The sequence below is a fragment of the Triticum urartu genome, chromosome 3A (genome assembly GCF_056163025.1).
Source record: "Triticum urartu cultivar PI428250 chromosome 3A, HENAU_Tu73, whole genome shotgun sequence".
NCBI lineage: Eukaryota > Viridiplantae > Streptophyta > Magnoliopsida > Poales > Poaceae > Triticum > Triticum urartu.
Window position 1 is genome coordinate 743,768,921 of NC_141875.1, and position 14,032 is coordinate 743,782,952.

At 46.4% G+C, this 14,032-nt stretch overlaps 1 protein-coding gene across 1 annotated transcript; it reads right to left on the reverse strand.

Moving 5' to 3' along the window:
• Positions 1 to 1,127: 1,127 nt before the first annotated feature.
• Positions 1,128 to 2,343, reverse strand: LOC125546402 (putative aquaporin TIP1-2). The gene is made up of 2 exons (XM_048710660.2): positions 2,112 to 2,343; positions 1,128 to 2,002 (listed from the first exon to the last, which is right to left on the reverse strand). The coding sequence occupies exons 1-2, from the start codon at positions 2,242 to 2,244 to the stop codon at positions 1,377 to 1,379; spliced, it is 759 nt and encodes a 252-aa protein (XP_048566617.1). The 5' UTR covers positions 2,245 to 2,343; the 3' UTR covers positions 1,128 to 1,376.
• Positions 2,344 to 14,032: the final 11,689 nt, after the last annotated feature.

Here is a 14,032-nt window from a genome sequence, read left to right on the forward strand (position 1 = left end):
AAGCAATAGTCCATGACTTTCAAACATCAAGCCTATCTTATGGTACAACTTGTAGAAATTCAAGCCGCATATCGACCCTCCAAAAACCAAATCACCAAACATCGGCTACATCTCGGGGAATGACTATGGACGCTCCTTCCCATGATGTTGATGTGTTGTACGCCGTTGTCCGGTAGTCGATGTTGGTAAATTATATTAACAAACCTTGTTGTTGTAATTTCTAGATCCTCGAATGATCGGTATGCAGCCTGAATCTCTAAAAGGCTCAACATGTGGGAAAACCTGTGGACACACTTCATACCCCACATTAGTGAGGCAGTTAACGTTGTCACCGAATGGATCCCAAATGTGGTGAAGTTCTCAACTTGGGGCTTCACAACTGTATCCATCATCCTCACCACCTACTAAGCTTGCAAAGGCGTGGACCTATGTGGCATGACGCTTCAAGGCATACGCACTCCGGTCAAACCATGGCCCTCACCGTCACCGACTTGACACGTTGGCTAAACTATGGAAACACTTCATGTCACGCTCTAGTGAAGCCAGTTAACATTGCTAGTAAGCAAGTCACACTTTGTGGCAAAGCTCTCGATTAGTGCTTTACAATGTGTTTTGTCAAACTAGCTTGCTACCATCGATGAAGACAAATAACAAGTTCCTCGGAGAAGAAGTGATTCCGTAGAGTCGCCCCAGAGGTGAAAGAAGGAAGAATAAGAATGTGACGCACAGGGTGGGTGCGTGGTGTATTAAGGTATGAGTTGTGAGTCCCGTTTAGAGGGTTGGATCGAGATCTAACGGCTAGAAAGGCGACTTTGATTGAACATATTTTGGGTGGGTGTGCTATAAACCCTGGCCTAGTTGGGAATCTCACATCTGTCATTGTCTTTTCGTTTTGGCATTTTGCAATAATTCATACTCACAAGTCACACCATACAATCTGTGAAATTAATTCGATCGTATACGCAATCGAACTATCAATTTCTTTGCATCCATCACAATCAACAATGCTTACCAATATTATGTCGTGACAGGACAAAATCCAGAGTATGTACAAAAAAAAATGGACACAAGATTGGCAAGACATCAAGTTGCTAGGAGAGACAAATACATTTGTACAAACATCAATCTTGACCATGGAATAGAAGCATTCATAATTGAGGACGTACATACATACACCAAGATAAGAGAAGGATGAGATTATTCCTGACTGACTGACTCGCACACACTGTTTACCCTGAATTTCTCAAGGACAAGATAGCGCAATGAAACTAAACTGGCTTACTGATGATGACACGACGACGTACACTTGCTGGAATTTTTGAAGCGATTTCAATCTCTCATGGCGATGACGGATGGACGAGATGAGATTGAGGTTTTCAGTAGTCGGCGGTGGGGAGCTGCTCGTGGGGGCGCTGGCCGATGAAGCAGATGTCGTAGACGAGGGCGGCGATGGCGGCGCCGGCGAAGGGGCCGAGCCAGTAGACCCAGTGGTTCTCCCAGACGCCGCTGACGACGGCGGGGCCGAAGGAGACGGCGGGGTTCATGGAGGCGCCGTCGAAGGCGCCGCCGGCGAGGATGTTGGCGCCGACGATGAAGCCGATGGCGATGGGCGCGATCACCCCGAGGTCGCCGCGCTTGGGGTCGACCGCGGTGGCGTACACCGTGTAGACGAGCCCGAAGGTCATGACGATCTCGAACACCACGGCGTTCCAGACGCCGACGCCGGCGGAGAGCGAGAAGGCGCCCACGGCCTCGCCGCCGGTGGCGATCTTGAGGAGGAGGCAGGCCACGACGGAGCCGAGCAGCTGCGCCACCCAGTACACCACGGCCTTGAGCAGGCTGATGTTGCCGCCCACGAAGGCGCCGAATGTGACGGCCGGGTTCACGTGCCCGCCGGAGATGTTGGCGCCCACGGAGACGGCCACGAAGAGCGCGAACGCGTGCGCCAGCGCCGCCGCGATAAGCCCCGCCGGCGTCGTCGCGCCGCCGTCAGTCAGCTTGCCTGCCACGCCATGCACAACAGGCGATCAGTACGGCGTGATTGATGAGTGATGACATGATGATCGGTCGATGCAGCAGAAAAGGGAGAAAGAAATGGGGGTAGGACTTACCGAAGGCCATGCCGGAGCCTGAGCCGGCGAAGACGAAGATGAGCATGGAGATGAACTCGGCGACGCCGGCGCGGAAGGTGTCCGGGTGGGACAGCTCCCCCGGGGCGCCGATGGCGATCCTGCTCACCGGCATTTTCGACGGGCACTCTTTCTTTTTTTTCTGGATGGATGGATCGGTTCGTGTGCTGTGTAGCTAGCAGTGTTGAATTGTGTGGTGTGTCGATCATGCAGTGTTAGTTATATATAGCCCGGGAATGGATGTGAGGCCGGTCACGACACGACCGCTTCAACACAACCATTGCCTGCCATCGCCATTGGGATTGGGATTGGGATCAGATTGCACACACCCCTAACCATTCTTTTTTTCTTCTGCGCCATCCATAGGGTATTTAATTTTATCACGAACAAAAAGGAAGCGCTGAGCTATCTAGATCCATCACGGGCTTGGTTTCTTTTGGGCAGCAAATCATTTGAGAAATATGGTTATGTAAGCAGGGGCAAAAAAAAGGGCTCAATTCTGGTTTGTTTTGGAAAAGGTTTTTCTTTCTCTTTTACCTCTCAAATCGATCTTCCAAAATCAAAAAAATGGCACCTTTAGATTGAAATAGAGAAATAAACACACCACACCGGCAAACTCAAGCAGGGGAGCCATGAGGAGGAATGAGGCTAGTCAACTTGGCATTTTTACTGAGGTGGCACACAATTAAATGAGAAATGTGAGGATTAAGTATCATGATATGATATCATATCATGGTAAATGATGTAGTAGCATGTGTCATGCATGACAATAAATGAGGTCACTATGATAACAAGTTACGATGCTATGCACTGTGGATATAATATTATACACTAATATCATATAGTACATGATATTAGTATATCATACCTCCCATTGTGACTAGCCTGAAAGGAAGTTTAAGGATTGCCCAAGTGGAAACAAAGAAGATGGACGCCAACTAGCGCAATGCCTGTAAAATAATTTTTGTCTAATTAATCCTTATTAACTGTGACATGACCGGATGGTAAACATTAATTAGAAAGGGTTCAACGATGATGACTACCACTCTGGGCACTGGCCCTTAGAAGCACATGCATGAAAAATGCATGGTTGTCATCGACAAGGTTAGGCCCCTCCGATAAGAGAGCAGCAACAGCGGCATGTCAGCGGCTTGTTCTGGCAGTGGTAGTGGTGGTTCTGTGATCCTGGAACCTTGATGTAATCTTTAGTAAGCTATGTGACAAACAAAGAAAATACAATGAGTTCTGTCCGAGAATCATTAGTTGTCGAAAGCATGCGAGAAGGTGGTGCTATGTCGGGGAATCCCGACATAAAGTTTTTCTAACGGTGGTTTTGCTAAACTTAAGCCATCTAGAATTTTCTTACATCTAAATTGGTTTGGAAGAATATGCAAAACGCACTTCGAATAAGTTAAAAGTGTAAATCCCACTTTTTTCGATGAATTGGAGTTTGCGCGTTTGACTAAATATTACCAGGTATGATTAAAAGAACAACAACACTATGTCCAGCATGACTACTGTTGGACATATATCTAAATTGTTTTGGGAAAAGGTGCGAAAAACACTTTGTTAATGGAAATTGTTTCTAAGAAAACAAAATGCAGAAAACACTTTGGGTAAGTAAAAAATGCGACAAACAGTTCCACTAAAATTGTCAGCATCGTTTGTGCATACCTACAGTCCAACCGAATCTTGCCTATGTGACGAGAGGATGTTCAAGCTGAAGCTGAACAATCGATGGCAGAAGCAGCGGTAGACGGTGCTATCGTACATCGACCAACGCGAGGGCCCAATCGCGGACACGTTCCGCAGCGTCATCATCGTCTGCGGTGGCGAAGATGGTCAAGTTGAAGCTCCACAATCTATGCCAGATGCAATGGTGGGCGGTGCCGGCGTACATAGACCGACGCAAGGGATAAGTAAATAATGCAACTTACATTGTTTTCACTTAATTGAAGTTGCACTTTCCACTAAAGCACAGTTAATCAGGTATGCTTAACAAAACCATGACACCATGGGAAGCGAGATTCTTGACACTATGGGAATGCGAACAAAAATTGTCAGCATCGTTTATGCGTAACTACAATCAAGCCGAATCCTACCTACCCGACGCGAGGAATGTTCAAGTTGAAACTAAAGAATTTGTGCCAGAAGTAGCGGTGGGCGTTGCCAGACTAGACCAACCGGCGTGAGGGCCTGGATGCCGCCATGTCCCATGACACCGTCGTTGTCCGATGTTGCGAAGATGTTCAAGTTGAAGTTGAACAATCTGTGCCAGAAGAATCGGGGGCGGCACTGGCGTGCATCGACCGGCGCGAGGGCCCGGACCACGCGGCCACACTCAATGCCACGGTCGTCGTTTGTGGTAGCGAGAAGAGGGGTTGGGAGATGGGGAGGTAGGCGGCAGGGTGAGAGGGGTGCCGATGTCCCTCATGGCAATGGCACTTTTCACTAAAACACAACACTATGGCCAGCGCGACTATTGTTGGCCATGTATCTACATTGGTTTGGATAAAAGGTGAAACAAACACTTTGTTTATCGAAACTATTTCTGGAGAAAAATTTATTAGAGGACACTTTCCACTGAAGCGTAATTAATCATATATGATTAACAATACCATGACACTCCGGTCAGCGAGTATGTTGTTGCTCGTAAATATATGTCATGAACAAAAATTATCAATATTGTTTGTGCATGCCTAAAAAACAGTTGAATCCTACCAATGCAACATGGCTTATACCGACCGACGTGAGGGCCCGAACCACATGGCCACGTTCCATGGCACCGTTGTTGTCTGCAGCGGCGATGAGAGGGACAGGGAGATGGGGGAGGTAGGCGGCGGGGTGAGGGAGGCGCATGTGTCGTTCGTGGCGAAGGCACTTTGCACTAAAGCGCAATTAATTAGATATGGTTAAAAGAACCACAACACTATGGCCAGCGAGACTATTGCCGGTCATATATCTAAATTGTTTATGACAAAGGGTGCAAAAAAAACACTTCGGATAAGTAAAAAGTGCAACTTGCACTTTTTTCACTAAATTGGGGTTGTGCTTTCCACTAAAGCGCAATTAATCAGATATATTGTTAACAAAACCGCAAAGGTAAGGCCAGCTGGCCTGTTGTTGGTCATATATATATACATCACTAACAAAAATCGTCGGTATCATGAACTCAATTGTGGCATTGTGCGTACCTAATCCCGTTGTGTTGCATACGGATGAGCATAGATTATAAGCAAAAGGTAGGAATGATTGGAGATGCACGCCACACAACTAATCCAAGAACAACGCGCACGCCAGATGGAGTAGTAATCTCTAAACTAGTAGAACATGGAGCTAGTGGTAGCTCTCGTCTTTGCGCTCTACTATAGACGGCCGGACATGGACGTTTCGGCTGCTCCGGCCGCCCAAGCCGCGAGTGGGCCCAGCTGTGGATGTAGGGCGGGCCTCCCGGCCAATGGGAGCACGCCGCGTGGAGAAACCATTGGCGGAGGAGCGTGGTGCGGCGCCGCCCAGTGACGTGGCCGTGCGCGCATGGCCGCTCCCGGTCCGGCGGTCACCACCTTTTAAATTCCCTTTCGTGTGCTGACAAGAGAAGAGCGACCGCGATCGATGTGGAGTGGTTGCGTTGCGCTGCATGCTTCGGCGGCATAATTAAGATATGAGTATATGGTAGATAGATTCTTCTCTTGTCTTTTCTCCTAATGATAAGCTGTGTGGTGTGGTGCCGCCGAAATTAACTAGCGAAAGACGGTGCTAGATTAGTGGCGACGGCGACGTCGGCCGGAATCTTTCCCGTGATTAGTGGATGGAACGTACGCGTCCGCGTCTCCCTGTCGTCGGCTGTGCTCGGAACAATTATTGGGTGGACGACGATGCAAATGTGTGTGTGAGCCAGGAGAGAAAGGAGGTGGAGAGCGACTCCATTTTTGCTCTGGAATCATCACGCTGTGTTTGTCCGCTTTCTTCTGTTGATGGGTGTATGCGCCGCGCGAAGACAGGACCAGGGCCAAACCGCGCTGTTCATCTGCTTGCATGCTTGCTGCCTCTCGAATGCTCTATCACGCGTCCAGCTAACGGGGAATCTTGTTGAGGGAATGGCCGGGCAGCGGCTCCTCTCAAATCTAACGAGAGATATCGCGTGGTCCAATCGGTGCCTGGGCATTAATTCCAGCATGTTTTCGGAGAAATTCGATGGCGATTCTCGTACGGGCAGCCAGAAAAACAGAATTGGGGATTCTTTCTTTCTTCTTCTGCGGCGAAAAACATGATTTTCTTCTTTTCATGTACTCTTATTTCATACTCCCTCTGTCCCGAATTTTTGCGACAAGTAATTTGGGATAGAGGGAGTAGTTTATTGAGACTGACAAGGTTTACGTATATACAGTAGTAGAAAACGGGCCTATTGTTCCGGTTCGTAAGGACCTTTTGTCCTGATTCCTGAACTGGGACTAAAGGGTCGGTACTAATGCCCTGTCCCTTTAGTCCCGGTTCAATTCAGAAGCGGGACAGATGGGCCTTCACGTGGCCTGTGCGCGGAGCCCAGGCAGGAGGGCCTTTAGTTCCGATTGGTGGCATCAACCGGAACCAATAGGTATCCATGCGTCAGCATTTCTGTGACTGGGGTTTTTGTTTTTTTGAGAGGGGGGGGGATGGTTTGGGAGTTTTGGGGGGTTAATTTAGGTGTTTCATATATTGTGTTAGCTAGCTATAATTAATAGAGAGAAGTGTCCTCTCTTATGTCCGTGCTTGGTCGACGCTACGTACTATACATACGTATAGAGAGGACTAGACACGCTGGCTAGCTAGTAAGCAAACGAAGGAAACAGAAGATCGTCATGAACATATATGCATACAGAGAGAAGTGATATCGACCACCTCTCCTTCTCCAAGAGATTGGTCGAACAACAAGTTCTCGTATATCTATCCGACACTACCGGCTACATATATACAATAATTATCTCTTACAAATATAATCTCCCACTGGTAGAAAAAGGGCCTATAGTCCCGGTTCGTAAGGGCCTTTAGTCCCGGTTCCTGAACCGGGACTAAAGTGTCGGTACTAATGCCCCGACCCTTTAGTCCCGGTTCAATCCAGAACCGGGACTGATGGGCCTCCACGTGGGCAGTGCGCAGAGCCCAGTCAGGAGACCCTTTGGTCCCGGTTGGTGGCACCAACCGGGACCAATAGGCATCCACGCGTCAGCATTTCTGTGGCTGGGGTTTTTGTTTTTTTTTTGAAAGGGGGGGTTGGGGGTTTTGGGGGGTTAATTTAGGTGTTTCATATATTGTGTTAGCTAGCTATAATTAATAGAGAGAAGTGTCCTCTCTTATGTCCGTGCTTGGTCGACGCTACGTACTATACATACGTATAGAGAGGACTAGACACGCTGGCTAGCTAGTAAGCAAACGAAGGAAACAGAAGATCGTCATGAACATATATGCATACAGAGAGAAGTGATATCGACCACCTCTCCTTCTCCGAGAGATTGGTCGAACAACAAGTTCTCGTATATCGATCTGACACTACCGGCTACATATATACAATAATTATCTCTTACAAATATAATCATACGGACTCAGGGTCCACATAGAATTCTCCGTCTTCAGGGATCACGTGGTCAAGAAAGAATGCCGCCAATTCCTCTTGAATTGCTCACATGCGAGCTGGTGCTAGGAGTTCATCCCGCTTCCGAAACATCTAATTTGAAGAAGGGGGTCAATACATATATATATATGAATGAATGAAACTCAACACAAATGATGGTAATAAAATAAAATTGTGAATGTTGTTATTTACGTACTTCATATTGTTCGTTAGAGTACCCGCCCCGCTCACAGGTCGTGTGGCGGATGGACTCGCAGATGTAGTATCCACAGAAATCATTCCCTTGTTCCTGCCACAACCACTTTACAAGAAATAGAGGTCAATCAAACTGATAAGCAAGAATGCTAAATGGTATTGATGAAACTAGCGCTTGAATCACTAGGAGATGCGCGGAACATGCTACTATAGTAATTACTTTCGGGTGTCTAAATTCCAGCTCCTTCGGCAGTCACGGAACTGTTTTGGTGAATTTTCTCCAAACCCTGCCGGACAAAGAAAACAATTACTTGATATCAGGAAATGAAAAAAGTTGCTGATATGGAGGATAATGATCGATTTAACTTACTTCTGGAGTATTTGAGTCATGTCTGCATAGTCCTGGGGATCTTTTCGTTTTGAGTCTAAGACGGTTACTAGTCCCTGCTCAAGCTTAATCTCTAGGAGAATATAGTGGAAACTGCACACGCATGCATAACTCATGAATTACATTACTATAACCTTGACTAATATATAAGGGAAACCGAATACGCACAAGACAGTAACACTCACCTGAAGTTGTAAGGAAAGAGTATTATATCTTTGTTTTGATTTATTACGAACGATCGTAGCAAGTTGGCCTCGGTAGCTGCGGCATGAAGTTTAACCTGAGTTGCATCTATGAGATATGAACCCAATATCACCGACTTGTCTTTTCTTCAATTCGGCGATCTTCAATCTGCATAATATAGTGAGGATGATTATAAATACATGCAATGAAAGAGCTAAGCTATATAGAGAAACTTAATGACAGAAGTAGTACTACTTACAGACAGTAGCAGGCGACCGTTGTTTTATCGAGGGCCAATTGATTGAAAAATTGATAGAACTACTCAAATGGAACAGGCAACAGATCAATTCCAACGAGGTCATGCTCCTTTTTAACTTTCACATACAAAGTACTCCTCCCCCCAGAGTCTCTGCAGATTTTCAGGTACCAATCATGCAATCTTCGCATCATCGTTGATAGAGATCTTTCATCTTTGACGAGAGGCTTCCCGCACTCGTATCTTTGTATCTGCATGTCCATGGGTTCATAATGTACTTCGTCGGGCAGGTAATCTGCAAGATTGCTATAACCGGGCACCATCCTCGGATCATTAGCGACGTTGTGGCTAGGTACCTTGAGCGGGGGGCACGATTGCTTCGCTTGTTCGCCGAGCGGGGGGCACTAATATATATACCTGGCCAGACTCGGTTCGGTCACCGGAGCCGTCATCACGGTCTCCTTCTTGCACCGGCATTGGGTCAACGGAGCCGTCCTCATGTTCTTCTTCTTGCACCGGCATTAGGTCACCGTAGCCAGCTTGTTCACCCTCTCCTTCCAGACCATCGGTTTCATTGAGAAACAACGAGATGGCATCACTTCCTTCTGCGATTATGTCCCTCAACAACGCTTCTTTTGTTGATTCGTCTAGGGCGGTGTCCATAGTTTCTACAAATATTTACAACATGGCAATTATTATTCAAACATGACAGATGGATATATTAGTGCCAAACGTAGAACTAGCTACCTAATCATAGTAAGCTATTGGGAGGGGGTATATATCGACAACGACGACACTACATCTATGTCCCTCGACGACCCTCGTTCCCGATAAAAAAAGAGGAAGAAGAAGAAAAAAAGAGGAGAAGAAAGAATAGAGGAGAAGAACCCTCGAACCCTCGAACCATCGACGACCCTGGAACCCTCGACCCCTAGACGACCCTCTTCTTCCTCTCATGTTCGAGAGGATCGCCGAGGGGTCGGGAGGTTGCCTAGTGTCAAAGGATTCAACAAAATCATGTCTTCATCATTAGGCGAAAGTAACATGTGCATGATGGTACGAAGCTCTTCAAAGTTGTTCTGGAACGGAGTCCCAGATAGGATAATTCGCTTTTTGGCACAAAGTTCAGAAAGAGCCTTCCGAATATCGCTATTTGGAAGGCCTTTGCTGAATTCGTACCAAAAGGCGGATTATTCTATCCGGGACTCCATTCCAGAACAACTTTGCAGAACTTCATACCAACATGCCCTGGTTTCTTCCGGCTAATGATGAAGGCATGGATTTCTTCAATACTTTGACACTAGGAAACCTCTCTCGACCCCTCGGCGATCCTCGACCCCTCGAACCCTCGACGACCCTGGAACCCTCGACCCCTAGACGACCCTCTTCTTCCTCTCATGTTCGAGAGGATTGCCGAGGGGTCGGGAGGTTGCCTAGTGTCAAAGGATTCAACAAAACCATGTCTTCATCATTAGGCGAAAGTAACATGTGCATGATGGTACGAAGCTCTTCAAAGTTGTTCTGGAACGGATTCCTAGATAGGATAATTCGCTTTTTGGTACAAAGTTCAGAAAGAGCCTTCCGAATATCGCTATTTGGAAGGCCTTTGCTGAATTCGTACCAAAAGGCGGATTATTCTATCCGGGACTCCATTCCAGAACAACTTTGCAGAACTTCGTACCAACATGCCCTGGTTACTTCCGGCTAATGATGAAGGCATGGATTTCTTCAATACTTTGACACTAGGAAACCTCTCTCGACCCCTCGGCGATCCTCGACCCCTCGAACCCTCGACGACCCTGGAACCCTCGACCCCTAGACGACCCTCTTCTTCCTCTCATGTTCAAGAGGATCGCCGAGGGGTCGGGAGGTTGCCTAGTGTCAAAGGATTCAACAAAACCATGTCTTCATCATTAGGTGAAAGTAACATGTGCATGATGGTACGAAGCTCTTCAAAGTTGTTCTGGAACGGAGTCCCAGATAGGATAATTCGCTTTTTGGTACAAAGTTCAGAAAGAGCCTTCCGAATATCGCTATTTGGAAGGCCTTTGCTGAATTCGTACCAAAAGGCGGATTATTCTATCCGGGACTCCATTCCAGAACAACTTTGCAGAACTTCGTACCAACATGCCCTGGTTACTTCCGGCTAATGATGAAGGCATGGATTTCTTCAATACTTTGACACTAGGAAACCTCTCTCGACCCCTCGAACCCTCGACGATCCTGGAACCCTCGACCCCTAGACGACCCTGCTGGAACCCTCGACCCTCGAACCTATAGAACCCTCGAAGCCTCGACTCTGAAACCCTCAACCCTTGACCCCTTAACGACCCTCGACCCTCTACCCTAGTTCCCGACCCTCGACCCCTCGAAGAGGAGAAATAAATAAGAAGAATCTATTTTCTCTTCTTCTCCACTATTCCTTTCTTCCTTCTCCTCTTCTTTTTCTTCTTTTTTCTTCTTCTTATTTATTTCTCCTCTTCTTTTCCTCTCCTCTTCTTCTTTCTTTCCTCTTCTTATTTTCTTCTTTCCTATCCTTCTTTTTCTAAAATTGTAATTTTTGCATATATAAAACTTTTCTAAAATTGTAACTTTCTATATAAAACTTTCCTATCGGGAGGGGGAGAAGATCGAAGAAAAAAAAGAAGAAAAAAAAGAAGAAAAAAAAGAGGAGAAGAAGAAAGGAATAGAGGAGAAGAAGAAAAAATAGAAAAAAAATTCTATTTTTTCTTCTTCTCCTCTTCCTTTTCTTCCTCTCCTCGTCTTCTCCTTCTTCTTCTCCTTCTTTCTCTACTTATTTTCCTTTTCCTTATTTTACTTTTTCCTCTCCACTAACATAAAATGCACTAACCTAAAACGCAACAAACATAAGATGCACTAAAGAGGCTCAACTAACCTAAAATCAGTGATAAAATGCACTAACCTAAAATCGATATCTACTAACAACTTAAAAAAATTAATACATATATGAAAAAATGCATATATGAAAAAAAAACGTCATCATATCATCAACAGAAAAAAAACATCATCATATCATCAACAGAAAAAAAACATCATCATATCATCAACAGAAAAAAAAACATCATCATATCATCAACCTAAAGGGCGCCGGCGCGGGGCGACGACGGGCTCGGGGCGGCGACGGGGTGGGGCGACGGCTGCGGGCTCGGGGCGGCGACGGGGCGGGGCGACGGCGGCGGGCGTGGGGCGACGACGGGCTCGGGGCGACGGCGCGGGGCGACGACGTACGGGCTCGGGGCGGCGACGGGGCGGGGCGGGGCGACGGCGGGGCGGGGCGATGGCGCCGGGCGCGGGGCGACGGCGCGGGGCGAAGACGGGCTCGGGGCGGCGACGACGACGACGAACGGCCTGGGGGCGTCGGGGCGAATGGGAGCGGTTGGCCAAAATTTCACAAGTGGTGGCTTATATAGCCAGAGCAATGGTCCCGGTTCATGCTACGAACCGGGACTAATGCTCCCTTTAGTCCCGTTTGGTGCGACAAACCGGGACCAAAGGCCAATTTTCGGCAGCCGAAAGGGCGGGAAGCGAAGGCCATTGGTCCGGTTGGTGGCACCAACCGGGACTAAAGGGGGGCAATGGTCACGGTTGGTGCCACGAACCGTGACCAATGCCCCCTTTAGTCCCGGTTGGTGCCACCAACCGGGACCAATGGCCTTGTGCTGCATCGCTAGCTGAAGTTTAGTCCCACATCGCTAGCTAAAGGGCGCCGGCACTTGTTTATAAGCGCTGTTGTGCCTCCCCATTCGAGTTGCTCTCTAATGGAGGCTTTCGGGCCTAAACTTGTTACTGCCTGTGGGCCTATTGGGCCTCTGCGGGCCTGAATCCTGGCCCATGTAGGGTTTCTAGTCGTATTCAGGCCGTGGAGGCCTAGTAGGTGGCATTTTTTTTGGTTTTTTCTTTTTTATTTCTACATTTTTTTTGGTTTTTTATTTTTTTATTTCTACTTAAAACTAAATACTTACAGTTTTTTAGTGACTTCTTTTTGCTTTTAGGTCACAAAAATTATAAACTTTCTGTTAGTGCCATTAGTTTTAAATTTTGAATAGTTTAAATTTGAATTTCTAAAAATTTGTGTGAATCACTAGCTTATGAATAACTTTACTATAAAAATAGAATTTTTTTCTATTTATTTTTTATTTATACTTACAACTAAATACTTATAGTTTTTTAGTGATTTCTTTTTGATTTTAGGTCACAAAAATTATAAACTTTCTGTTAGTGCCATTAGTTTTAAAATTTTGAATAGTTTAAATTTGAATTTTATAAAATTTGTGTGAATCACTAGTTCATGTGCATAGGAGGTGAGCTAGAGCACCACAAAGCCCTCTCCCCCTCGGCCAGAAAAAATAGAGCACTGTGCTCTGCTCTTGCGCGAGGGGGTATATATAGGCACCTCATTGGTCCCAGTTGATGACATGAACCGGGACTAAAGGGAAGCCTTTGGTCCCGGTTCAAGCCACCAACCGGGACCAATGGTGGTGGGCCAGGAGCGAGGCCCATTGGTCCCGGTTCGTCCCACCAACCACTTTACAAGAAATAGTAGCCCCGCTCACAGGTCGTGTGGCGGATGGACTCGCAAACGTAGTATCCACAGAAATCATTCCCTTGTTCCTGCCACAACCACTTTACAAGAAATAGAGGTCAATCAAACTGATAAGCAAGAATGCCAAATGGTATTGATGAAACTAGCACTTGAATCACTAGGAGATGCGCGGAACATACTACTATAGTACTTATTTTCGGGTGTCTAAATTGCAGCTTCTTCGGGAGTCCCGGAGCTTTTTTGGTGAATTTTCTCCAAACCCTGCCAGACAAAGAAAACAATTACTTGATATATCAGGAAATGAACAAAGTTGCTGATATGGTGGATAATGATCGATTTAACTTACTTCTCGAGCATTTGAGTCATGTCCGCATAGTCCTGGGGATCTTTTCGTCTCAAGTCTAAGACGGTTACTAGTCCCTGCTCAAGCTTAATCTCTAGGAGAATATAGTGGAACCTGTGCACGCATGCATAACTCATCAATTACATTACTATAACCTAGACTAATAAGGGAAACTGAATATGCACAAGACAGTAACACTCACTTGAAGTTGTAAGGAAAGAGTATTATATCTTTTTTTCATTTATTACCAACGATCGTAGCAAGTTGGCCTCGGTATCTGCGGCATGATATTTAACCTCAGTTGCATCTATGAGATTTGTGTTAATGAACCCAATATCACCGATTTGTCTTTTCTTCAATTTGGCA